This window comes from Oryctolagus cuniculus, chromosome 12, assembly GCF_964237555.1.
Source record: "Oryctolagus cuniculus chromosome 12, mOryCun1.1, whole genome shotgun sequence".
Taxonomy (NCBI): Eukaryota; Metazoa; Chordata; class Mammalia; order Lagomorpha; family Leporidae; genus Oryctolagus; species Oryctolagus cuniculus.
The window spans coordinates 57,842,341-57,870,026 of NC_091443.1; the positions used below are offsets into that span (position 1 = coordinate 57,842,341).

General features: G+C 39.9%; 1 protein-coding gene across 1 annotated transcript in view; it reads right to left on the reverse strand.

Annotated features, from left to right (window-relative positions):
* Positions 1–27,239, reverse strand: part of AQR (aquarius intron-binding spliceosomal factor) — a 108,996-nt gene extending 81,757 nt beyond the window's left edge. The window contains exons 1-8 of the mRNA XM_002717997.5: positions 26,906–27,239; positions 19,585–19,641; positions 16,203–16,243; positions 7,562–7,597; positions 6,569–6,689; positions 4,202–4,342; positions 1,745–1,813; positions 77–177 (exon numbers count right to left, since the gene is read on the reverse strand). Coding sequence (XP_002718043.2) covers positions 77–177; positions 1,745–1,813; positions 4,202–4,342; positions 6,569–6,689; positions 7,562–7,597; positions 16,203–16,243; positions 19,585–19,641; positions 26,906–26,980 — 641 coding nt within the window. The 5' untranslated portion in view covers positions 26,981–27,239. The remainder of the gene's footprint in view (positions 1–76; positions 178–1,744; positions 1,814–4,201; positions 4,343–6,568; positions 6,690–7,561; positions 7,598–16,202; positions 16,244–19,584; positions 19,642–26,905) is intronic.
* Positions 27,240–27,686: the final 447 nt, after the last annotated feature.

Consider the following 27,686-nt stretch of genomic DNA (forward strand, 5'->3'; position numbering starts at 1 on the left):
TAAAACCAGACAACATCATCTAAGACCAATAACCCAGCCAAACAAGCCAATAGAGAATGAAGTTTTGCCAACATACTGTTCTCTTGCTTCTGGATCCATCTTTTCATCGTTCTTTTTAATCAAGTTCCAGAATTTTCTTAGCTTAGGTGTCTTTTTTAATTCTAATTCCAATCGTGCCTAAAAAAGATACATGATATTAAATCATAGTGACTTCAAGGCTTACAAAGATTAGATCAAGTATTAGCTATGTTTCTAGCATAGAAGCAATGGGATAAAACCTGAAAGCAACATAACAAACTCTGAAAGCTGAGAAATGAGTAATATTTTTAAAAATTATTCCATTCTAAGACTTGTTAATTTAAAAAGATAGAAGAAATTGCCTTTTCTAGTTAAGATTTGAAACTCAATAACCAATTAAGTGATATTACTTTTACTATTGAAGATTTAACTCTACAAAATATAAGCATGAACACTTAACATAATCACCCAATTTTGAGAAATATCAATCCAAAATAATGAACATAAAAGAGCTACCACAAATAAACAAGAAATGTCTATATCAGCATATTTTCTCTTAAGGAGTATGCTACTTTTTTGAAAAAAAAGATTTATTTATGGAGCAGCACTGTGGTGTAGTGAGCTCAGCCTCCTGCCCAGCTGGCATCCCATATGGGTACCAGTTCTAGTCCTGACTGCTCCTCTTCCAATCCAGCTCTCTGCTACTGACTGGGAAAGCAATGAAAGAAGGCCTCAGTGCCCACATGAGAGACTAGAAGGAAGCTCCTGGCTCCTGGCTTCAGACTGGCCCAGCTCCAGCTCCAGCTCCAGCTGTTGTGGCCATCTGGGGAGTGAATCAGCAGATGGAAGACCTTTCTCTCTGTTTGTAACTCTACTTCTCAGGTAAATAAAAAAAAATCTTCAATAAAAAAATTTATTTATTTGAAAGGCAGAGCCTGGAGCTTCTTCTGGGTTTCCTATGTGGGTGCAGGGGCCCAAAGACTTGGGCCATCTTCTACTGCTTTCCCAGGCCATAGCAGAGAGCTGGATCAGAAGTGAAGCAGCCCATATGGGATGCCTACAATAGGCGGTGGCTTTACCTGCTATGCTGGCCCCAAGAGCATGCCACTTTTTAACTTAGTATTGACTTTTAAATGTGTCATAAGTTTCCATCCCTACTAACTGGTACCTTTGAGTGAATTTGCATATCTGGGTGTGTGCTGAAACATCTATGAACAGGAAATGAAATTCTGAATAAAGTGTTACATTGAAATTTGATAGTTTTAACCTTACTTCCTGAAGATATGTCAATTTGGCTGTGGTAGCTGCACATATTACTTAATAAAGATTTTGTGACAAAACAAATAATGAATATTAACTGTGAGCCAGACCTTCTCCTATAGATGCATATACTTTTGAATCAAGGGAAATAAAAATTCAAGTCTGTATTAAATTTCATTCAAAGAAATATATAAGGATAATAATCATACTTTGCTACATCAGTCTCTCTTCTTTAGCAAGTTCAATAGATCCTATCTACTTCACTTTATAATAATGAAATTAGGTGAAACATGTATTAAGATGGACATAAAAAACTTCAAAATGAAAAACCACATCAAGGTAAGTTATTGCAAACCAATTTTTTAGGCAGGAAAGATGTTTATGTTCATATTAAAGCTACACAGTCTAAAACTACCTTCCACTTTTACCATATATACACGTAAGATTCTGAAGTTAAGATACTTACAGATTGTAGGCCCATCCACATGGGGAGGGAGATAAGCTGCTGTACTTGACTTCGTATCAAGTCTACTTCCTGTTGAAGGCGTAAGAGTAAGTTTATAAATTCACAATTACTTCTACCTAAGTTTTTACAAGTACAATGACTTTCTAATTACTGCCACTAATACTTTCAAACTGATGGCATTTTAATATTAAGAAGCTCAATACTTAAAAAAAACCCTCATTATTTACAAATATTGTATTTATAATTTTATCTACTCACAAAAATGTATTTAAAAATATACATATATTTTCAATTTATTTGAAATTCAGAGTTACAGGGAGAGGGAAGGAGAGACAGAGAAAGATCTTCCATCAGCTGGTTCACTCCCCAGATGGCCATAGTGGCAGGGCTGCCCCAGGCTGAAGCCAGGAGCTTCATTTGGGTCTCCCACATGAGTGGCAGGGGCCCAAGAACTTGGGTCATCTTCGGTTGCTTTTCCCAGGCTATTAGCAGGGAGCTGGATCAGATGTGGGGCAGCCAGAACACGAACCAGCACCCATATGTGATGTTGGTGTTGCAAGCAGGGCTTTAGCCACATGCCACAATGCCAGCCCCACAAAAACACATTAGTAATCCCGAAAATCAACAGTCCCTGTGCTTTCATGATCATTTACAGATAGCACAAAACAGCAAAACCTTTGAGTTGTCTGATGCACATATTCCTAGCTGAACTGACACTCTGCTTCAGTTTCCACTCTCATACTAGAAACAAGAATGTTTTGGTTATCGATTTAGTGCTACTTTTCATATTTTTCCACTTTTTGTCGGTGATTTTGATATTTAAAATAGTCCACAAGTACAAGCCTTGAAGTGCTATCTAATGTTCACAGATAGAAGACTGAGATGTACCTTTTGGAGAAAATAAGTAAGACTCATTCAGGCATAAGTTATGGTGCTGTTTGCTGTGAAGTCAAGGTTAATGAATCAATAATATATGTTGTCTTTAAACAGAAGCACACATAAAAGAATGTCAAGTACTGGTAGGTTGATAAAAATGTGACTATAGGTTGCAGAAACCTAATCTTGTAATTCTTTTGAAGCTATGATGAGGCATTAACTAGTTCAATGTTTTCAGATAGAATAACTAACTCAAATAACAAGAACTGAATGTATACTGAAAAAGATAAAACTTTCAATAATAAACTAGTTCTTACACTGGTTAAACCTAGCACCAAACCACAATATTAATTAAATCTTATTTTTGTTTAAATTTTGACGAAGAACCATGCCTATTTAAATTTCTATTTGCTCAGCTTAATTTAATAAATGTTAAAAAGGTAATGTGGTATTCACTGAAGAATCATAAATCTTCTTCTTTAATTCCTTTATAAGATCTGTATAAGGGGCTGGCACTGTGGCGCAGCGGGTTAAAGTCCATGTCTGCAGTGCCAGCATCCCATATGGGCACTGGTTCAAGTCCCAGCTACTCCACTTCCAATCTAGCTCTCCACTATAGTCTAGGAAGGCAGTGGAAGATGGCCCATGTGCTTGGGCCCCTGTACCGGTGTGAGAGACCCAGAAAAAGCTCTTGGCTCCTGGCTTCGGACTGGCCTAGCTCCTGCCATCGTGGCCATTTGAGGAGTGAACCAGCGGATAGAAGACCTCTCTTTCTGCCTCTGCCTCTGTCTCTCTGTAACTCTGCCTTTCAAATGAATGTCTTTTTTTTTTTTTTTAGCCAGAGTATGGAGATAAGTAATAACTTTCCATTTATCAATATATGGTCTTCTGGATAAGAAAGAAGTCCAAGAATTCTCCTGCATAGGTCAAGTACATTACAAATGCAAAAAGCATTTATGGTTAAATAAATATATATACATATACATATATATATATATATATACACACACACCTTTAGTTAACCATAATAGGGAAGTTCAAATTAAATATTAATTACTAAAAATATTTATAAAGATGGTCTTAAGGCAGGTTAAAATGTATCCTATATAACTCAATCATTTTCAAAGATTATCCACAGTCAACTCAAAATACAACTCTTCTGCCAACTTGCCAGCCTTTGCATGAAGTGTTAACTAGAAGGTAATAAAACTACATTTGTACATGCAGCTTGTGGCACAGATTTCAGTACTCAATTCATATTAACCAGATCTTTGTTGCATCTCATTTTTGTTTCTCTACTGGAGGTTTTGGTTCTCATTATCATTTTTCTTAGTGTTTAGACAGAAAACAGGAATCAAGTCTGAATTGACTGAAAAATAAGCATATATTTTAAAATGGATTTATTGAGAAGTAACTGAAATTAAACTTGGCATTATCTTTATCCCCCACTACTGAGGCAAAGTAAATCTCATTTTAAACAAAAAAGAGTTATCTTATCATCTAAACTCAATCTATAAGAACAACAAAACTTGAGCCCATCACTGCTCTGTATTATCCCTCCCCCCAGTAAAGTAAAATTACCAAACTATTGAAGCAATGGTCAAGAAAAAGCAGTAGGACTGTCTGTTCATGGAGTGAAAATTCACCATCAGTTTCAGCTAATGCAGCTTTCAAGATGCGCTTAAAAAAAAATGGGAAGTGATCTGGCTTCTTCTTGAAAATCTGCAAAGAAAAAAAGAATATAAACTCATTTTGAACTGGCTTACTCACCTATTTTTCTCCCTTTAAAGAAGTCCTTTACAGTAGTCTATTAACAAAACCAAATAACTACAAATAGATTATTTGTATATATGTAAAAGAGTCATTATGTGCTTACTTATAATTAATGATAGCAAGGCAACTACAGGTTTTTGACAGGGCTATGAGAGTTACAGAAACATTTAGATCATAAAATAATGGCTTTAATTCTTTTAGTTTTTCTTCTATAGGTTCTGCCTGTTTTTAGCTTAGCCTTTGTTTTCCTATTGAGGAACTGAAGAGTTTTAATTTCCCTGATTTAAACAAAAGAGACTACATCTTTAGGAAGAACTACAGTTTTCATATTGTAATTAATCTCACAGCCTCTCCTCCTTTACTTTACAGCTTTTTACTCTCAACATATAAATAATGTAAATATCAAGTCTCTTTGATCTATCTCCCTTTCTAATTATTGTCATAAACAAGGGTTTCAAATGTATGGTCTACACTAGTTACTTCTACTTGATTCTCTAAAACAAGGTTTTACCCACAGCAACTGCCCTGGAGCTGTTCCGGCTGTCAAGTCCAATGGACCCTCACCAACCTTCTACTGATGGCACCTCTTCCTTTGACCATTTGAACTCAAAAGTTAGTGAACCTAGGATTCTAGTCTCATTCTTCTTTCTTCTTCACATTAATTCAATTATCATATGCTAATAATTCCAAATATATACCTTTAGTCCATAGTTCTCTCCTTATCTCTAGATCCTTAGATTCTTCTGTCTACCAATGTCATCTAGACACCGCAAAGACAATTTCAACTTACTATGTCCAAAACTGAATTTGGTAGTTCTGTATCCCCCAAAGTATTCCTCAACTCTCTACTGCTATATTGCTAAATGGCACCATCGCCTATTAGGAATACATTCAGTGGTTCAAGCCTGGTAGGTTATTGAAAATAACACCCTTTTCTACTGCTACTTTAATTAATTACAAAATCTAATTAATCCTACTTTCTAAATCTGTTTATATCTTCCAAATGTATACAGTAACTCTCCTTACCTATGGTTTCACTTTCCATAATTTCAGTTACCCATGGTCAACTGCAATCTGAAAATATTACATGGAGAATTCCAGAAATAAACAATTCTACAGTTTTACATTGGGATCACTCTGAATAGCAAGATGAAGTCTTAGAATTTTTCTGTTCCACTCAGCCTGACATTTGGATCATCCCTTTGTCTAGCATATTCACACTGTTTACAAGATTTGCCCATTTGTCACAGTATCACAGTGCTTGTGGTCAAGTTACCCTTATTTTACTTAACAATGACCTCAAAGTACATGAGTAGTGAGGCTGATAACTTTATTCCAACATATTATTATAAATGTTCTACTTTATTATTATCATCATTGCTAGTATCTCTTACTGTGTCTAATTTATAAACTAAACTTTATCATAGGTTAAATATGCACAGGAGAAAATACAGTATGTATCATGTTTGGTACTATCAGTAGTTTCAAGCACCCTTTTGAAGTCTTGCAATATCTGCTCCATGATAAAAGGACAGTATTATATTGTCATTTCCTTATCTCAAGCCCTAATCACAAAAGTGGTCTTTGTAACATGCAAATTGATCAAGTTATTCTCTGGCTTAAAATTTTTTTCTCTCCTTTTTTTATAATAGCTAGAAGCAAGTTTAAGAAACTCCTAGGATCTCTCACTAAGATTTACAGCACATAGTATACTTTGAGTTCTAATGTACTCTGACCTGGTAGTCACAGAATGAATCACTTAAGAAGTGGCCAAGGTTTTATGTTAAAAACTCAAAACACTTTCTCACTTTGAACACCATTTCCTCAAAACAAACGACAAGTATTCATGCCTTTTCTTCATTTTAAAAAATGAGTTGAATTGATGAGTGGACAATTTATCTATTTTCACTTATTAACTTTTAAGAAAAGAGTAGAAAAATAATTCCACATTCATAATTTGTCAACACATAGTAAGTTAGTTTGAAGAAAGTACTGAAAGCAGAAGAAAACTGGTATCATCTTTCATGCATCCATTGTTTTTTTTCAAAATTTGCTTTACTATTGGGTAAAGCTCTGCTGTAAAAGCACTGCTTACTATCAGCAAAGAGTTCTGCTACTCTGTAACAATTTAAGTGGGCACAATATAAAAGCTGTAAACTAATTTAAATCTGTTACCTCCCAGGCAGGGACGTTTTCTCTGAACTTCTCATTCACCATGCAGCAGATGGACATTAAATAGGCCTTGCTGGACATCTCTGGAGAATAATTCAACCAGAGGTAATTTTCAAGATACTGGCTGTAAAGAGTAAAAAGGAGCAGATATTTCTTTAGTTACTACCACTCATTGTAAAGGCATAATGATTTACAGCTTTCTGAAAACATTCTGAAAAACAAGTATTTACTACCTATCATCTAGGTTAGAGCTATTTGCTATAAACTTGTATAGAAAATGTGACTTTGGAGTATGACGGTCAGACTTTCAAGTAAGAAGACATCAAAGGTATAAACATACATAATTATCCCTATCAGACAACTCTAGATTCCCTTATCTAAGGTTCTTCATAAAGTAAAAAACAAAAATATCTGACAATTATCACCTCTAGAACAAAATGATATGATAGGCCCTTTCACAGATAAATTGTAACTGAGACATCTAACTTGCATCAGGACAAAATGAGCTCCAGAAACTAAAAGAAAGACTTGACAACCAAAACAGGCAGACCTGACAATCCAAAAGAAGCATTGCAAATACTTAATTTACAAGGTCTCTAACTATACATTCTCTTTTGTTTGAAATACTTATGTCACCAGTATCTAGGTTGGAACCATACTGGCTTAGTAACATTATAGATCTGCAGTGAAAAAAAAGTGGCTATAGAATATGTTCTAATTTATTTCCACTGATCACTACAGAAACCAACCAAGAATTCAGAAATTGCTCAGTACATAATTATTGAGCAATTAATTGCTTAACTAGTGGGAAACAACTCAAAATACAAATTATCCTAACAACAGAGCATCATTTTGAAAGCAAAGGATACCTACATATATTCCAAAATAAGTCAATCATTAAAACACAAATCTTCAAATTTAGAATTATTTTAAAGCATTCAAAGAAACAGACACAAAAAAATAGCTGAACTACCAAAGTAATAACTTTTAACTCACCTAAATTCCAGCAGCATAATTTTCCTAATGGCAAATCTAAAAATATGACAATAAACAATAAATGTTTAATAACAGAGATATAATCACTTCAGTTATTATTGCAAATACACTTTGGAATCATTTGGTCTAATAGTAATTCAGGTACCAAAATTTATAACATCGGATCACAGCTACCAAAAGCTAGTCTATTGCAAACGAAAACATTCTGTTAAAGAATGATGCCCTCCTGAAAGCACAATGTACACATGTATTTAAGTCCTAAATGGGGACCCCGATTTCACATGCTTCTTAGTCTTGACAATAAACCAAAAATATCAGAATACTGTGAAGGGAATATCAGGTATTTCTCTTTATCAAGTTGTCTTTTAAAAACATAAGTACTTTGTTTTATATGAATAAATTATGCTGCAGTTGGAGTATCTCTCCAAAGGTAGGTTCAAATGGCCACTGATTTAGTTTTATCATTTTATGATACTCGAAATAGAATACTGCCACTTTGACTTTTCAGCTTTGGAGATTAAATTTGTATGTATTATGAATGTATAATACCCCAGAAGACCATTATTCTGTAAAAATTCTATTCCATTGATTTCTGATCTCTCAAATAGCAATGTCACAGAACTTTTGAGAATGAAGTAAAGGTTTTTACTAGGATTCCTAAAGCGAACTAGGCCCCTAAATGGATACAATATCGTGAGTTGTAGATTCCAAATTATCTAAAGGCATTGCATATAAGCCATAAAAACAGATCTAGGGACCAGAAAATATATCACAACAACTTTAAAATATGAAAAGGTATAATTAATAATCATAACATAAATTTGGGGGCCGGCACTGTGGCATAGCGGGTAAAGCCGCCACCTGCAGTGCAGCATCCCATATTGGCACCAGTTCAAGGCCCAGGTGCTCTACTTCCTATCCAGCTCTTTGCTATGGCCTGGGAAAGCAGTAGAAGATGGCCTAAGGTCTAGGGCCCCTGCACCCATGTAGGAGACGAGGCTCCTGGCTCCTGGCTTCAGATGGGCGTAGCTCCAACTGTTGTGGCCAATTGGGGAGTAAACCAGCAGATGAAAGACCTCTTTCTGTGTAACTCTTTAAAATAAATAAATAATCTTTAAAAATAATAAAAATAATATAAATTTGAAGTATTTTGGGGTGGTTATTTTTTATTTTTATTTATTTATTTTTGATTATTGTTTTAAGTTACCAATATTTATTGACAGCATGCATAGTGCCTTCTACTATGCCAATGACTTAACATAGACTTCAATAAATCCTTTCTAAGTTGAACAATTTATGCAAAATAAATTGGGTTCATTAATTTTACCAGTGACTGAATCATTAAATCTGAAAAGGAATGGAGGGGAGAGTATGCAAAGGGAAGTCTCTCTGCTGCTATAATTGTCCCCAATTCCAATTCCTCTTTTGGGATACAGCTGTATGAAAGCATGAGGTTTGGAACTATGGCAGCTCCCTGGAAACCACATAGGAGAAGCCAAAAAAAAAAAAAAAAAAAAATTAAGAGATTGACAAGCACCCTGATCTTATGAACTTCTAACTTACCTACTTCTAAGGTTTCTAAGGTTGTTAAACAGATAATTTAAAAAAAAATAGGGAACAAAAGAAGACAACCACAAAAGGGTATATACCATGTGGTTCCATTTATTTAAACTTCAAAAAGAAACAAAACTATAGGGGTCATGTCTACCTGCTAACATACTAAAATGTCAAAGCAAAGGAACAAGCTCAGAGTTTCTGGGATGCAACATTTTGTTTTGACTTAAGTGGTAGTTATGAATTATTCATTTGGCTACACATCATTTGCTTTAATATCCCTTTCTGCTTTATATTTTATTTAAAAGGGGTTTGAACATTTCAAATAAAAATAAAGACAAACACTTTGGCAAAAGTAAGTTGCTATATGTCACCCTCCCTCCCTTTTTTTTGTACATAAATCACTTGAATATATTCATAATGGGATTGATAATCATACCCTAATCCTCAACCAAAATCCAATTAGCAGCCTGATTTTGTAAATAGAGTTTACTTGAAATACACACACACACACACACATTCATGTACACAAAATCAAACCAGAGTACTGTGTAATACACTTCTAGTGGCCAGCGCCGCGGCTCACTAGGCTAATCCTCCGCCTTGCGGCGCTGGCACACGGGGTTCTAGTCCCAGTCGGGGCGCCGGATTCTGTCCCGGCTGCCCCTCTTCCAGGCCAGCTCTCTGCTGTGGCCAGGGAGTGCAGTGGAGGATGGCCAAGCACTTGGGCCCTGCACCCCATGGGAGACCAGGAGAAGTACCTGGCTCCTGTCATCGGATCAGTGCAGTGCGCTGGCCGCAGCGCGCTGGTCGCGGCGGCCATTGGAGGGTGAACCAATGGCAAAGGAAGACCTTTCTCTCTGTCTCTCTCTCTCACTGTCCACTCTGCCTGTCAAAAAATAAAAAAAAAATAAATAAATTAAAAAAATACACTTCTAGTAAGTAGTAGACTCTGTCCTATTTAAAAACAAAGTATTGACAGGAGCCAAGGAACCAAAATTTAATAACTGGTTGTACATCTAACTACTGGGAAATATCTTAGGCAAGTAGCTTAACCTCTCTGTGCCTTGATCTCCCTATCCATAAAATGAAGACAAATAGTATCATGGTATGGTTATAGTCATACATGGGACCCTATGTGCAAGATGCTTAGAATCTGGCACAGTCTAAGCACTTCACAAATAACAATTATTCTTTTTAAGATTTTAGAATTAAACTTGGAATAAAATTCTTAATAAAGCTTGCCAAACCTGTTATTGCAAGAATAGCAAAAATGGCTGTAGACATACAGCCTAGTAGTTAAGACACTGGGTAAGATGCTATGTCTCACATCAGAGTGTCTGGGTTCAATTTCTGGCCCTAGCTCCTTATTTCTGTTTCCTGCTAATGCAGACCCAAGAAGGCAGCAGTGACTCATATAACTGAATTCCTGTCACCATTGTGGGAGATCCAGTTTGAGTTTCTGGCTTCCAACTTTGACCCCAGCCCAACATGGGCTGTTGTGGATATTCGGGGAATGAACTGGTAAAGGAGAGCTCTCTTTCTCTGACCCTCTGCCTCTCAAATAACTTCCTTAAAAAATTTCAGTTAGGCCGGCACCGTGGCTCACTAGGCTGATCCTCCACCTGCGGCGCTGGCACCCCAGGTTTTAGTCCCAGTTGGGGTGCCGGATTCTGTCCCTGTTGCTCCTCTTCCAGTCCAGCTCTCTGCTGTGGTCCGGGAGTGCAGTGGAGGATGGCCCAGGTCCATGGGCCCTGCACCCGCATGGAAGTCCAGGAGGAAGCACCTGGCTCCTGGCTTCGGATGGGCACAGTGCGCCGGCTGTAGTGGCTATTAGGGGAATGAAACAATGGAAGAAAGACCTTTCTCTCTGTCTCTCTCTCTCACTGTCTAAATCTGCCTGTCAAAACAAAACAAAACAAAACAAACAAACAAAACAACAAAAAAAATTTTTTTTCAGTTAAAAAATAGCAAAAACTAATTAACTGTGGAATATGCCACACATTAATTTGGGGGAGGGGGGTGAGCAATATGACTTTAAAGAGTTATTTAATTTTGAGATATTAGAAATTATTATTTTCATACCATAAAAATATTAAAAACTGATGAATTTATTTCCAGATGCCTCCTGGGGAAAAAAGGGTGACTGCAAACAACATATATTATATATAACATAATATATAACATTAAGGGTACTTTATGGTTATAACCTGCCTATCTTGATAGCCTACCAAAAAGTTAATAAATATTGCATCAAGCCATTCCCCCTAATACTGAAGATGGCTACAAGGACATAGCCAAATAATTTTTTCAGGCACTAGCATACAAAATTGGTCATCAGGGCGGAGTTTGACAGAGTACTTGGGATTCCCACATCCCATATCGGAGTGCCTGGGTTCAAGTCCTTGCTGTGCCTCCAATTCTAGCTTCCTGCTAATGCATATCCTGGGAGGCAGGTGATGGTTCAAGTACTTGGATTTCTGTCAACTACATGGGAAACCCAGACAGAGTTCAGGGCTCCTGGCTTCAACTGGGAGTATCTGGGGAGTAATCAGCTTATGGAAGATCTCGATCTCAATTTCTCTAACAATTTAAAAAATCTGTTCATTTAAATCTTTGAATAATACTATTGTTTATGTATTATAGAAGTGCTTTTAGTATTTAAAAATGTGCTCGCCGGCGCCGTGGCTCAATAGGCTAATCCTCCACCTTGCGGTGCCGGCACACCGGGTTCTAGTCCCGGTCGGGGCGCCGGATTCTATCCCGGTTGCCCCTCTTCCAGGCCAGCTCTCTGCTATGGCCAGGGAGTGCAGTGGAGGATGGCCCAGGTGCTTGGGCCCTGCACCCCATGGGAGACCAGGAAAAGCACCTGGATCCTGGCTCCTGCCATCGGATCAGTGCGGTGCGCCGGCTGCAGCGGCGGCCATTGGAGGGTGAACCAACGGCAAAGGAAGACCTTTCTCTCTCTGTCTCTCTCTCTCACTGTCCACTCTGCCTGTCCAAAAAAAAAAAAAAAAAAATGTGCTCAAGTTGAGAATATGGTTATTAAAAATGCCAAGGTGGGGCTGGCGCTGCGGTGCAGCAGGTAAACCTACCGCCTGCAGTGCCGGCATCACATATGGGCACCGGTTCGAGACCTGGCTGCTCCACTTCCAGTCCAGCTCTCTGCTATGGCCTGGGAAAGCAGCATAAGATGGCTCAAGTCCCTGGGCCCTTGTACCCGCTTGGGAGACTTGGAAGAAGCTCCTGGTTCCTGGCTTTGGATCAGCACAGCTCAGGCCGTTACAGCCAACTGGGAAGTGAACCATCGCGTGGAAGACCTCTCTCTCTGCCTCTCCTTCTCTGAGTAACTGACTTTCAAGTAAATAAATAAATCTTAAAAAAAGTGCCAAGGTAAATCTTTGAATCCCACTAGTGAGGCATTTCTTTCAGCAATTAAAAATAATGTAGCCAAGTCTATATGGCTTAAAAATCATCCACAGCTTTTAGCTTGTTATAAGATTATCACTGAGGGAGAAATATTAATAGCAAGAGATTAAATGAAAAAACTGAAGTAAGTAAGTAATAGCTGAAGAGTCAAGATAATTTTCCGATTTATACATTCTTAATACCAAAGAAATAAGAATCCCAGAAATCATCTACATGTAAGAAATAAGGGATCCTGGATCCAGCGCTGTGGTGCTGTAGGTTAATCCTCCGCCTGTGGCGCCAGCATCCCATATGGGTGCCAGTTCTAGTCCCGGCTGCTCCTCTTCCCATATGTTCTGGGAAAGCAGTGGAAGATGACCCAAGTCCTTGGGCTGCTGCACCCACATGGGAGAACTGGAAGAAGCTCCCAGCTCCTGGCTTTGGATCGGCACAGCTCCAGCTGTTGTGGCCCTCTGGAGAGTGAACCAGCAGATGGAAGACCCCTCATTCTCTCTTTGTCTCTCCTTCTCTGTCTATCTAACTCTGACTTTCAAATAAATAAATGAATCTTTAAAAAAAAAAAAAAAGAAAGAAATAAAGGATCCTTGAATTTACCCATCCACTCTTCTTTAGTTAAGTTTCCTCAGGCAATTTCATCCATACCCACTCACAAACCAATAGGACAGATGTTGTATCTACTCAAATGTCACACCTTCAGAGAAATCTGATTAATCTATCTAAAATAGTTGACTTTGTCACAACCTCCCAACTACACTTCAATTTAATTCACAGCAGTACCTTCTGACATTATATCACATCTTTATGTTGTTTGCCTATCTCCCCCCACTGGAATGTAAGACCCATGAACACAAGCACTTTACCCAGCTTAATGGAACTGTTAGCATGGAAATGGTGGTTGATGAAAATCCCAAGTTGTCTCTCTGAGCTCTACACCTAGATACTTGTTGCTTATTATACATCTCCATCTGCATGGCACCTAAGTACCTAGAATTTAAGATCATCAAGAGTGAACTAGGCCGGTGCTGCAGCTCACTAGGCTAATCCTCCGCCTGCGGTGCCAGCACCCCAGGTTCTAGTCCCGGTTGGGGCACCAGATTCTGTCCAGGTTGCTCCTCTTCCAGTCCAGCTCTCTGCTGTGGCCCAGGAGTGCAGTGGAGGATGGCCCCAAGTGCTTGGGCCCTGTACCCGCATGGGAGACCAGGAGGAAGCACTTGGCTCCTGGCTTCGGATCAGTGCAGCGTGCTGGCCATAGTGGCCACTTGGGGGGTGAACCAATGGAAAAAGGAGGACCTTTCTCTCTGTCTCTCTCTCTCACTGTCTAACTCTGCCTGTCAAAAAAAAAAAAAAAAAAAAAAGAGTGAACTAGTAATCTATACCCAGTTCCCATCTCACAACAACAATGGCAAAAATTGGTAATAGCACTTCTAACCACCAAGCAACGTAAGCAAAAAACCTTGGGATAATTCTTGATTTCACCATTTTCTCATCCACTGCACCTACCTCTGAGGTCTCTTCACTTCTATTTTTCTCAAATTGACAATTCCACTACTTCCCAACTTTTTATGCAAGTCCAACCCATGTTTACTTGAACCTGATTATTCCAATACTTACTCAACTAATTTTCTGCTTTTTCCCCCTTAAAATTCCTATTTTCCCCTTCAAATATCACCATAATGCATGTAAGTCTTCATTGGCTGCCTACTGTTTTTCATATAAAGAACAAAATCCTTAACATGGCCTTTGACCCTATGTACCTCTCCTAGGTCATGAATCAACTATTATAACAAAACAAAATAAAATAGCTAGCCTCCTATATTGATATTTTCATAAGTTTGCCCTCACAATATTTAGCAAGATTTATCTCCTAAAACTTAAAAATGTGAAAAGTCATTAGGGGCCAGCACTGTGGTGTAGCTGGTAAAGCTGCCATCTGCAGTGCCAGCATCCCATATGGGCACAGGTTCAAGACCCAGCTGCCCCACTTCCAATCCAGCTCTCTGCTGTGGTCTGGGAAAGCAGTGGAAGGATGACCCAAGTGCTTGGGCCCCTGCACGTGTATGGGAGATGTGGAAGGTGCTCCTGGCTCCTGGCTTTGGAATGGTCTAGCTTTGGCTGTTGCAGCCAATTTGGGAGTAAATCAGCAGATGGAAGATCTGTCTCTCTCTGCCTCTCTGTAACTCTGCCTTTCAAATACATAAATAAATCTTAAAAAAGAAAAAGTCATCAAATAGAAGATTTTACAAAATATCTAACAATCTTAACATAGTGTTTCTATTTCTTATTAAAACATGTAGTCAACTTTACTTTTAAAATACTCACTAGGCAGGTAAGTCTACAAACGAATATATAGAAAGATGCCCAAGGTATATAGTTAAATTAAAAAAAAAAATGTATATTGGAGCATGGCATGTAAACTCATGTTTAAAAAACACTAGGAGGTAATGGGACAGATATATACATGAATAAGTCAGGTGGGGGCCAGTGCTGTAGCATAACGGGTAAAGCTGTTGCCTACAGTGCCAGCATCCCATATGGGTGCCTGTTCAAGTCCCGGCTGCTCCACTTCCAATCCAACTCTCTGCTGTGGCCTGGGAAAGCAGTAGCAGATGGCCCAAGTCCTTGGGCTCCTGTATCCGCGTGGGAAGATCTGGAGGAAGCTCCTGGCTCTGGATCGGCACAGCTCCAGCCCTTGAGGCCAATTGGGGAGTGAACCAGCTGATGGACGACCTCTCTCTCTCTCTGCCTCTCCTTCTCTAACTCTTTCAAATAAATAAATAAATCTTAAAAAAAGAAAAAAATAAGTCAAGTGTTAATGAACGGGGAAGGAGATTTATTGAACTTTCTCCTTTGTGTTTCAAAAATAATATGTATTATTTACTTAATCATATATTTTATATAATATATATATTTAGTATTATTTAACTTTCATAATTTCTAAGGAATATTTTTAAGACTTAAGAGAAATGAAAAGATTTTAAAAGATTTATGAGAAATGACAAATGAGATATGACAAAAATTAGTATTAAATTGAAATAAAATATCCAAGTTTATTCTCTCAAATCTTCCTTTCTTTCTTCCTTCCTTCCTTCCTTTTTTTTTTTTGACTGGCAGAGTTAGACAGTGAGAGAGAGACAGAGAGAAAGGTCTTCCTTCTGTTGGCTCACCCCCCAAATGGTTATTACGGCCGGCACACTGCCCCGATCCAAAGCCAGGAGCCAGGTGCTTCGTCCTGGTCTCCCATGTGGGTGCAGGGCCCAAGGACCTGGGCCATCCTCCACTGCACTCCCGGGCCACAGCAGAGAGCTGGACTGGAAGAGGAGCAACTTGGACAGAATCCGGTACCCAAACTGGGACTAGAACCTGGGGTGCCAGCGCCACAGGCAGAGGATTAGCCTAGTGAGCCGCAGTGCCAGCCTCAAATCCTTTCAAAAATCAAATAAACTCTATAGAATTTATCCCTCTAATTTGAGCCAAAAATTAGAAGACAAGGAAATAATTCAAGACTTTTTCATACCTAGATATACAGTTCTCTTCTACCATTGAGTTGATGGCCAATAAAAAACAGAACAAAGCTCTAAGTTCTGATCACAAAAGTTCAGATGGGAACCACCCTAGTCACCCTCCAGTCTCAATGAAGAAAAATTAAACTCATTCCTACCTTGATTTGACAATCTCTTTTTCATATATCTCTTCAATGACCTGTTATCAAAAATAGAAAAAGACTTACTATCTCAAATAATTTTTTTCCAAATGCTGAATTAAACTGATATTTTCAACTACTGACATTATACAAAATAAGTTGGATTTAGGAAAACTACCAAATATTACTACTACAGAAATAATACTTAAGATGTTTTTTAAAAATAAAGACATTTCAAAAAATATGAAGTGACAGAAAGCAAAGTAGTAAAGATAAATAATAAAGTATTCTCTATAAAAACAGAGCCCTAGGCACACTTACAATATTTTGGGAGAAAATAAAAATTCAGAAGATCATGATTTTCTTTTTTGAACCTAATTTTAAAGTATATAATTGTTTCAGATTCCAACTAAGAGGCATAACAATGTGCTCAAAAGCCAGACAGAAAGCTAAAAGACCTAATAGGAACAAATGCTAATTATGATATCCTATTACCCAAATAAACTTGATGAAGCCTCAGAATTTCCATTCATTCACGTTAGGGCAGGCAGAATGGTATAACAACACTGAGGAATTCAGCCTCTGGAGTTAGAAGCCTGATTAAAACCATCCACCTTCACAGCTAACGACTAGATTCTTGGGGAAGGGCCTGACCTTTCTAAGGCTCAGTTTTCTGACCCACAAAAGGGATCTAACAATATAAACTACCACATAGGCTTGCCATAAATAAGCCAGGTCATGTAAAGAAATGGTACAAATTTGGCACTCAGCAAGTCTTCAATAACTGCTACCAGTAGCAAAATAGTAACGTGTCAGTAGTAAAAAATCAAAACCTACTATATGGTGGGTGGTAGTGGGATGGGGGTAATAAACTAGTCTTGTTAATCTCTTAGAGAAAATTGTGTTATAGTTTTTTGTTTTATAAAAATGCAAATTAAGTAGCAAAGTGAAGGGCATAATTCTCTTTAAATACCAACTTCTAATAAAGTTTTTCTGATGATCCAACATGGGAAGTGGGATACACAGCAGACTCATAGAAGGGCAGATGTCCCATACAGCACTCTGACCTCAGAATCTGCCCTTAAGGCATTTGGATCTGGCTGAAGAGCCCCTGAGAGTATTTTAGGCATGGAAAGCCAAGATACTCTGGCAAAAAAAAAAAAAAACCTAAATGAAAGATCTCTGTGAGTGAGATCCCAGTAGAAAGAATGGGCCATCAAAGAAGGAGGTACCTTTCTCTGAAGGGAGGAGAGAACTTCCACTTTGACTATGACCCTGTTGTAATAAGATCGAAGTCGGCGAACTCAAGGCTTCCACAGCCTTGGCAACTCATGACTACAGCCTAGGGAGATTACTGATGCCATAAACAAGAGTGTCAAATTGTTAAGTCAACAACAGGAGTCACTGTGCATTTACTCCTCATGTAGGATCTCTGTCCTTAATGTGTTGTTCAATGTGAATTAACGCTGTAACTAGTACTGAAACAGTATTTTACACTTTATGTTGCGTGTGGGTGCAAACTGATGAAATCTTTACTTTATATATACTAAACTGATCTTCTGTATATAAAGATAATTGAAAATGAATCTTGATGTGAATGGAATGGCAGAGGGAGCAGGAGATGGGAGGGGTGCAGGTGGGAAGGAAGTTATGGGGGAGAAGCCACTGTAATCATAAACTGTACTTTAGAAATTTATATTTACTAAATAAAAGTTTAAAAAAATAGCTTCATCTAGAATAATCTAACATGCTAAAATGATCTAGAGTTAATCTCTTAAAAAAACTTTAACGGGTTCAATTCAATCTAGTAGTGACATCAGGATTTACAAACAGAATATAGTAAGATAAAGCAACTCTGCTAATATTTAAGAGTTATATTTATGATTACCCTCCTGATGTATAAAAAAGCATGATTACTGACAAAACAAAAACATATTTACAATGAAAGAAATTTGGGGCTAAAAAGCTCAGCTTTACTAAGGGTGCCTGAAGCATCACAACTCAATTTATAAGGGAAGAACTTCAAGTGAGTCTTCAAAACATTGTAAAAAATTAATTAAAAATTTAAAAAATTAATGTGAGTCTTACTTGTGTAATGGCATGCAATATACCCAAATCTATTTCATTTAAAGAACTCTCTTAATCCAATAAGAATTAATACTACACCTAGGAATTTTTCATTTGTTATAAATTGCTTCAGGTGAACCATAAATTCATTCCCACATGAAACTACTGGTCCCTACTTTTCCAGTCCCTTACATTAAACAACTCCTACTCCTTCTATCAGTATCACAGACCATTGCCTCATTCAGTAACCAGAAAATCAAAAACAATAGACTACATCCTAAATGAACTGTCAAAAACATCTACAATTTTACAAATATATTCATTACATGATCATTTATGATAATGATAAATTAAATTCAAAACAACCTAATAATCTATTAATAGGGAAATGTTTACATAAATTGTATGCACACTAATTTTTTCAAAAAGTTTAAAGGAAATACAACAAAATCAAAATAGAGATTACCTCGGGATAGTGGTATTTATTTTCTTTGTTTTTTTGTTTTTTTTAAAGATTTTATTTATTTACTTGAGAGGTAGAGTTACAGACAGTGAGAGGGTGAGACAAAGGTCTTCCGTCTGCTGGTTCACTCCGCAACAGCCAGAGCTGCGCTAATCTGAAGCCAGGAGCCAGGAGCTTCTTCCAGGTCTGCCACGTGAGTGAAGGGGCCCAAGGACTTGGACCATCTTCTACTGCTTTTGCAGACCATAGCAGAGAGCTGGATTGGAAGAGGAACAGCCGGGACTAGAACCGGCACCCATATGGAATGCTGGCGCCGCAGGTGGAGGATTAACCCACTGTGCCATGGTGCCGGCCCCAGTGGTATTTATTTTCTGATGTATACTTTCTCTATTTTCTAACATGAATAATGATTAGTTTGATAATTAAAGAATGTATTTTTAACATTTAAAAAAGTATGGGAGCCAGAGCTGTGACATAGTAGGCTAAGCCTCTGCCTGTGGTACCAGCACCCCATATGGACACCGGTTTGAGTTCCTAGCTGCTCCTATTCAATCCAGCTCTCTGCTGTGGCCTGGGAAAGCAGTGGAAGATGGCCCAAGTGCTTGGGCCCCTGTACCCATATGGGAAACCCAGGAGAAGCTCCTGGCTCCTTGCTTCAGATGGGCTCAGCTCTGGCCATTTGGGGACTGAACCAGCAGATGAAAGACCTTTCTTTCTTTCTTTCTCCCTCTCTCTGTCTGTAACTCTACCTCTCAAATAGATAAATAAAATCTAAAGTAAATAAATAGATAAAATTATGAAAAGTTTGTGTTGAATCAACCCTTAAGAGTGTAACTTTTACAAAGTAAGTAAAAAAACAGAAACACTTACCTTTATATCAAAAGGTGATTTTTTCTTGATGTGGGGAGCCCAGTATTTACATGCTAACTGTGAAAGTAAACAATATAAACAATAAGTCACAGATCATACCACTGTGGAGCTATCTCAATAAGCTGTTTCTTAAAAAGCAACTACTGGCATTGGGTGTTCTGGGTGTTAGCAGAGATCCACTAAATACCAATAGTGTTTTGCACTGCAACCAGCCATTGTAATTTTAAAATAACAAAACAAATCTAGAACATTTTTTTCCAACTACTGCTAGGGAAAGACTAAGAATTAGTAACCACAAACAGCTTCAGCATAAGGATAAGGACTCCCAGGTCTAGAAAGATAAGTGATCTGCTCAAGATTAAAGTTAGTTTAGTAAGTATCAAAAATCAGATTCAAATTCTTCATGAACGTTTATCTGTAAAATAATAAACCTTTAAATGACTGTAAATTGTAAATATGAACCGACATACATAGACAAAACCTAAAAATGGCAGTCTCTTAACTGGTTATCACAGAAAACAAAGAAATTGGTATGTTGTATTTCATTTCATTAGGTTTCACCTGGAAGGTGAAATTTAATTCATATATACAATTTCTCCAGATATTTGGGCTATATAATATTCAAAAACAACAGTCTCAATAACTTATTAAAAAAACACTAAACTACAATTTCCTGAAGACAGTAAACTCTAGCAAGCACAAATACTCAAATTATTGATTAAAAGGTGACTCCAAGCAGTGTCTGGCATATTAGAAGCATTCAAATAATGTATGATGATGAATAAATGCAGGGATGGATGGGTGGCCAAATAAAGTAAAATCTGAAATGTTATCTCTTCTGCGAGGCTTTCTTCAATCCTACTGAATAGCAGTAATTGCTTCTTCTGGGGTGCCGTGGCACAGTACGCTAAGCCTCCACTTGCAGTGCCCACATAGTTCCCCACATAGCCACAGGTTCGTGTCCCAGCTGCCCTACTTCCAATCCAGCTGTCTGTGTATGGCCTGAGAAAGCAATGGAAGATGGCCCAAGTGCTTGGACCCCTGCACCTGTGTGGAGACCTGGAAGAAGCTTCTGGTTCCAGGCTTTGGATCGGCCTAGCTCTGGATATTGTGGCCATCTGGGGAGTGAACCAGAGGAGGAAGACCTCTCCTTCCCTCGATCTGTAACTCTACCTCTCAAATAAATAAAATCTTAAAAAAAAAATATTGTTTCTTCATTTCATAAATAACTATACTACAGTTTTATCTTTTTATATTATTTGATTGCTTAGCCATCTTTCTTTCTAGCTTAATTAAAACACTTAAGAAACAGGATCTGTGTCTTTCTTTGCTTTTAGAACTAGCTTAACACTTAATGCAGTCAACACACTTAAAAAGCCTCTTTAGTTAGAATATTGGCCCTAGTGAAAAGTTTTTAAAAACATTATAGTGGCCAGCGCCACGGTTCACTAGGCTAATCCTCTGCCTGTGGTGCCAGCACTCTGGGTGCTAGTCCCGGTTGGGGCACCAGTTCTATCCCAGTTGCTCCTCTTCCAATCCAGCTCTCTGCTGTTGCCCGGGAAGGCAGTGGAGGATGGCCCAAGTGCTTGGGCCCTGCACCCACATGGGAGACCAGGAGGAAGCACCTGGCTCCTGGCTTCGGATCGGCGCAGCACGCCAGCCGTAGCAACCATTTGGGGGGTGAACCAATGGAAGAAGACCTTTCTCTCTGTCTCTCTCTCACTGTTTAAGTCTGCCTGTCAAAAAAAAAAAAAAAAAATTATAGTAACTGAGACAGGCATTGTAGTGCAGTGGCTTCAGTTATGGCTTGGGATGCTGCATCCCCATGTGGGAGTGCCTAGGACAAGTCCCACCTCCAGATCCAGCTTCTCACAATGCACACACTGGGAGGCCGCAGATGATGGTCCAAGTACTTGGGTTCCTGCCACTCACATACCCAGATGGAGCTCCTAGCTCCTGGCTTCAGCTCAGCACAGCCCCAGTTTTTGCAGGCTTTGGGGACTGAACCAGCCAATAGAAGATTTCTTTCTTTCTGACAGTTTGCTTTTCAAATAAATCAATATTGTTTTTTAAATAAAAACATTACAGTAACTGCCTACTTAAATGACACTTTCCCAAATTATTAATCACTCTCCAATACAACAGAAAATTCTCAGCTCAAACCCAATTATTCTGTGATATCTTGATTTCCTCATCCTGTTCCCTATGGGCATCACAAACTCAGTCATCTAACATCATACTTTGAGAGAACTGAGTATACTTGGATGAATTCTGGGACTTACAAATAAAATGTAAGTCTTATCTTCTAAATTGTTCATCTATACTAAAGATATAACAAACATTTATTATACATCTACTATGTTTCTTTTCTGAGTTTTCCTTTTCCTCTGATACATCACAAACTCAGTCATCTAACATCATACTTTGAGAGAACCGAGTATACTTGGATGAATTCTGGGACTTACAAATAAAATGTAAGTCTTATCTTCTAAATTGTTCATCTATACTAAAGATATAACAAACATTTATTATACATCTACTATGTTTCTTTTCTGAGTTTTCCTTTTCCTCTGATACTATCTCCAAACATATAGTGTCCTTCCTCAAACTCTCCAGTTTCATACAACATAAAAACTTTCCATTGTCTACTTACTACAACTAGGAAAGCATAGATTGTTCAAAATAAACTCCACTGAAAGGCAAAAAAGAAATAAAGACACCACCATAACGTGAGGTCACAGAGTTTTTAGATATCAGATTTTCTTAAAACTAAATTTTAGGGGCTAGAGTTGTGGCACAGGGGCTTAAAGCCCTGGCCTGAAGCACAGACATCCCATATGGACGCCGACTCTAGTCCCGGCTGCTCCTCTTCCAATCCAGCTCTCTGCTATGGCCTGGGAAAGCAGCAGAGGATGACCCAAGTCCTTGGGCCCCTGCACCCACGTGGGAGACCTGGAAGAAGCTCCTGGCTTCAGATTGGTGCAGCTCTGGCCGTTGTAGCCATCTGGGGAGTGAACCAGTAGATGGAAGACCTCTCTCTCTGTCTCTCCCTCTCTCTGTAAACCTGTCTTTAAAATAAATAAAAATTAAAAAAAAAAATAAAATAAATTTTAAGCTCCTGACTTCAGTAACTCATAATACATTACTGAAAAGCACATTCTCTGGCTAGGTGTGCCAGATGCTCAGAAATTAAACTTTAAAAATGAAGCACCAGGGTGTTCCTTCTACCTGGAAAATGGATTTCCTCACTTTCCCATCTACATTTCCAAATCCATCTCAAATGGCACTGTCTCAGTGAAAACAATTCTTTCTGGAAACCCTTCCCTTAGACAAATGTAATTACTTTAAACAGTCCTGAAAGTACTTCCCTTACATCCCTATTCTGGTATTTGTAACATTAAAATATGGTGAGTTCTCTTAAGTCTCCTACCACAGATTCAGAACTCCCTGGAGAAAAGGGTCACATCTTATTCATCTTTGCAGCCTAGAAGAGCCCAAACAGTACTCAGCAAAAGCACACACACACACACAAACACACACAAAACAAACAAACAAAAACACCTAGGCATTAATGTTGCTATGGCACAGCAGGTTAATGCCCTGGCCTGAAGCACCAGCATCCCATATGGGTGCCGGTTTGAGACTGGCTGCTCCACTTCCAATCCAGCTCTCTGCTGTGGCCTGGGAAAGCAGCAGAAGATGGCCCAAGTCCTTAGGCCCCTGCACCCACGTGGGAGACCCGGAAGAAACTCCTGGCTCCTGGTTTCAGATCAGCACAGCTCCGGCCATTGCGGCCAATTGGGGAGTGAACCAGCGGATGGAAGACCTCCCTCCCTCCCTCTCTCTCTCTCTCTGCCTTGCCTCTCCCCTCCTTCCCTTCCTCCCTCCCTCCCTCCCTCTGTAATTCTGACTTCCAAATAAATAAATAAATCTTTTAAAAAAATGTTGCTATCATGTCCTGAGACTGCTGAAAACCTTCATGTTCCAAGATTGTGAAGAACCTCATTCTCTTATTCTTCCCACTACATCTTAATGTCCTAGTAATGTACTTTTTTAATACATTCATTTAACAAATACTCATCACCAAATGTATGCTTAGTGCAATGGAAGATGCTGGAAGTTCATGAAGGATAACCAGACCTGGTCCCTAGCCCCAGTGCTCACAGCTAAAGCAGAACACCATAATGTTAAATGTTTAAGAACACTAATCTCTAGGATATATCATTCAGCCCTGTGGTATAAAATACCAGCTTGGTAAACAATGCCCAAAAGTATATTCAAGCCCAGCTCTTATCTATGTGCTCTAGATCTGTATTTGTCTGCCTTTTCAATATTTTCAACTGAATGTGTGTAGTGGGCATCTCATACATAATGTGGCCGAAACATAACTCTTGATATTCCCACTAAAGCTTCTCCACTCCCAGTCTTCCTCATCTCAATAAATGTACAAATTGTTCACCCAGTTGGTTAAATTACTTTCTATTCATCTATTTCTTCCATCCTTCCACAAGCAACCATCATCAAGCCCTTTTGCCTCCAGCTTCAGAACATGCTCAATCTTCTTCAATCATTAACAGTAGAGCTCACCATTACCTCTTATCTGGACCAACTGGTACTTCTACCACTACTCTTGCTCCTGCACCCACACCAAATTTCCACACCTTAGCCAGGGTGATCTTTCTAAAATATTATTCATAGAATTGTAATTAAAGTCCACTGTATTTAAAATAAAATCCGAATTTCTTAGTTTCCAACACTGTATATGATCTGGTCCCTACATATCACTCCACCTCATCTCTTTCCATTCCCATTCTCTCTGTAACTTTCATTCTCCCTCTCATTTCTTAGTCATACTGGCCTTCTACATAAAAAAAAAAAATTTTTTTAATTTATTTATTTGAGGTAGAGTCACAGACAGAGAGAAGGAGGAAAAGATAGAAGGGTCTCCCATTCACTGGTTCACTTCCCAAATGGCAACAACAGCTGGGGCTGAGTTGATCCAAGGCCAGGAGCCAGCAGTTTGTTCCAGGTCTCCCATGCAGGTACAGAAGTCCAAACACTTGGGCCACCTTCCACTGCTTTCCCATGCCATAGCAGAGAGCTGGATCAGAAGAGGAGCAGCCGGGACTCAAACCAGCTCCCATATGCCACAGACAGAGATTCAGCCTACTATGCCATAACGCCAGCCCCCATCCTGGCCGTCTTTGCATTCATACCTCAGGGGCATGTGCATTTGGTATTTCCTGGACTGCTTTCTTACTCTTCTCCCAACTGGTTCCCTCTTGGCATTCAGCTGTTACCTCAAATATCAGCTTAAGATTTTCCTACCTTTCATAAATCCTATAGCAATAAATGTCACAACATCCTGCTTCATTTTCCTATGTTTGAAACTATATGTTCATTTGTCTGGTTCTTCCCTCTAAAATGTAAACTTTATAAGAACAAGACTCTAATAAATGACTTTTACCATAAAAGCACACGTGTATGGCAAAAAGAGCGCTAATGTAGTTTTAGATGTCAAAAAGAGTCTCCTTATAAAATAGTGTAGAAGGGGGGCAGCATCCAATATGGGTGCCAGTTCAAGTCCTGGCTGCACTACTTCTGATCCAACAGCACCCTGCTAATGCGCCTGGGAAAGATGGCCTCTTGCACTCAAAAAGACGACCCAGAAGAAGCTCCTGGCTTCAAACCAGCCATATGGGGAGAAAACCAGCAGATGGAAGATTTCTGTCTTTCTCTCTGTAACTCTTTTAAATAAATAAATAAATCTTAAAAAGTTTTTTAAAATAGGCCGGCGCCGCGGCTCAGTAGGCTAATCCTCCACCTAGCGGCGCCGGCACACCGGGTTCTAGTCCCGGTCGGGGCGCCGGATTCTGTCCCGGTTGCCCCTCTTCCAGGCCAGCTCTCTGCTGTGGCCAGGGAGTAGAGTGGAGGATGGCCCAGGTGCTTGGGCCCTGCACCCCATGGGAGACCAGGAAAAGCACCTGGCTCCTGGCTCCTGCCATCGGATCAGCGCGGTGCGCCGGCCGCAGCGCGCCGGCCGCGGCGGCCATTGGAGGGTGAACCAACGGCAAAGGAAGACCTTTCTCTCTGTCTCTCTCTCTCACTGTCCACTCTGCCTGTCAAAAAATAAAAAAAAAAAATAAAAAATAAAAAAAAAAAAAGTTTTTTAAAATAGTGTAGAAGAATGAGAATGAATAAAAGCAGGCAGGAAAAAAAAGAAGGGTCCAAGCAGAGGGAACAATGTTGAAAGGTCAGGAGGTGAAAAACTGAATGGCACATTCAACATAAACAGTTCCTTGGGGCCAAGGCACAGAGTCAGAAAGAGAAGTAAATGAAAACATAACTTAGGCACAGTTCAGGCTTTGACGAGTTCCAGTCATCACCCTAAAGGCAATTAGGACTCTTTACAGATTTTAAGGCGGCAAGTGATATGATCAGTAAAATCACCCCGACAGCAACGTAAGAATGGGCTGGAGGACAGCAAAAGGAAAGGTGACAGATTAGGATGCCTTGGTCCAGGTGGAAAACAAAGAAAGGCAGCCTGGCTTGAGGTGACAGGGATGCAGAAAAGCAGATGAATCTAAAAGATATTCAGACTGTAGAGACGTGGGGGTTAAAGGAAAGCAAAGACTCAAAACCACCTGTGAGCTTCTGCCCTGACAAATCTACCATGATGGAGAACAGAGAGAAAGCAGCACAAGGCACTTAAACTGTTACCCAATTCCCAAGCAACTAATAAGGATTAGGGACGCAGCTGAGGACTGCAGAACCGTGTTTCCCTACTCAAAGCCGTCTGCGGCTCACAATGCGACACAGTAAGAGGTTCTAACGAACGCTCTCAAACAGCAGCTTCATTCGGTTCCCGTCTTGTCAGATTCTGGTGACTCCGCTCAAAAACCGAGGGCACTCTGCGGCCAAGACGAAGCCCACTCTTCCTCAAGAGTCACCCAGGCAGAAGCGGTGCTTCGAGGCCCACCTCCCAGTCTCAGACACACCGGGGTGCCCCTTCCTCTCTGAATCCAACGCTCCTGCGACAACCTCCGAAACAACAAAACTCACGCAGCAGTTTTCTTTTGACCGATCTCCCTCTCCTGGATCCCGAACTCCTCCAGCCAGAGCCGCCTCTTCCACCACGGGTACACCTAGCACCTAGCACAGTGTGTGCTGCCCGCGCACAGCAGATGCTCGGTAAAAATACTCGAGTGAATGAACTGACGAACGAATGTCTCCCGGGTGCGCCTAGTCCTGGAGAAAAGCCCACCCCCAGCAGGCCTCGGCGTCCTTACCCCCTCACAGTCACCCACTCGCTCGAGCTCACCTGGGTCACGAACTCCGCGTTGATCTGGGACACGGTCGGGGCCACGATTTTCTTGGGCTGCGCGGTGGCCGCCATGAGGGCACTCTGCTTCCCCTCTGGTGGAAATGAAAGGTCCGCTCGGGGCAGCCGTGATCCCGGTGCACTTGCCCTGAACAGCTGCTGGGATGCCTAACACCACAGACGAAAGACTCCACCACCCAGGACCTCTTCAACGCTCACCGTCCGGAAGCCGTACAGTAACCCGTACATTTCCTCGGAAGCGGAACACAGTGGGACCGGAAGTCAAGGCCGGCGTTGTGTCCGGGCTAGAGAGGCAAGGGCTTGGGCCTCCTGCTTCTGCGCCCCCTAACGGATGTTAGAGAGAAAACACCCTGGTCGTGGAATTTGAGAAGTGTGTTGGAATGGGGTTTCCCTCTGGTTAGTGAGGGCCTAGAAGTGAAGGGTAGAGGGATTTGGGTGTGCTGTTGTGGTGCCGACGTTGTGGTGTAGTCGGTTAAGCTGCAGTCTGCAGCACGTTTTGGTTCATTTCCCGGCTGCCTGGGAAAGCTGCAGAGGATGGCTCAAGTCCTTGGGCCTCTGCCACCCACGTGGGAGACTAGGAAGAAGCTCCTGGCTCCTGGCTTTGGCTCTGCTCAACCCAAATACCTAAGCACAAATTGTTACATATAAGTTTTCTCTGTAATAACTAAGGACTAGAAACAACCCAAATGCCCATCAACAAATTAATACATTAGCAAACTGTAATATATCTAGTAAGATGGAATACTAAGCAATAAAAAAA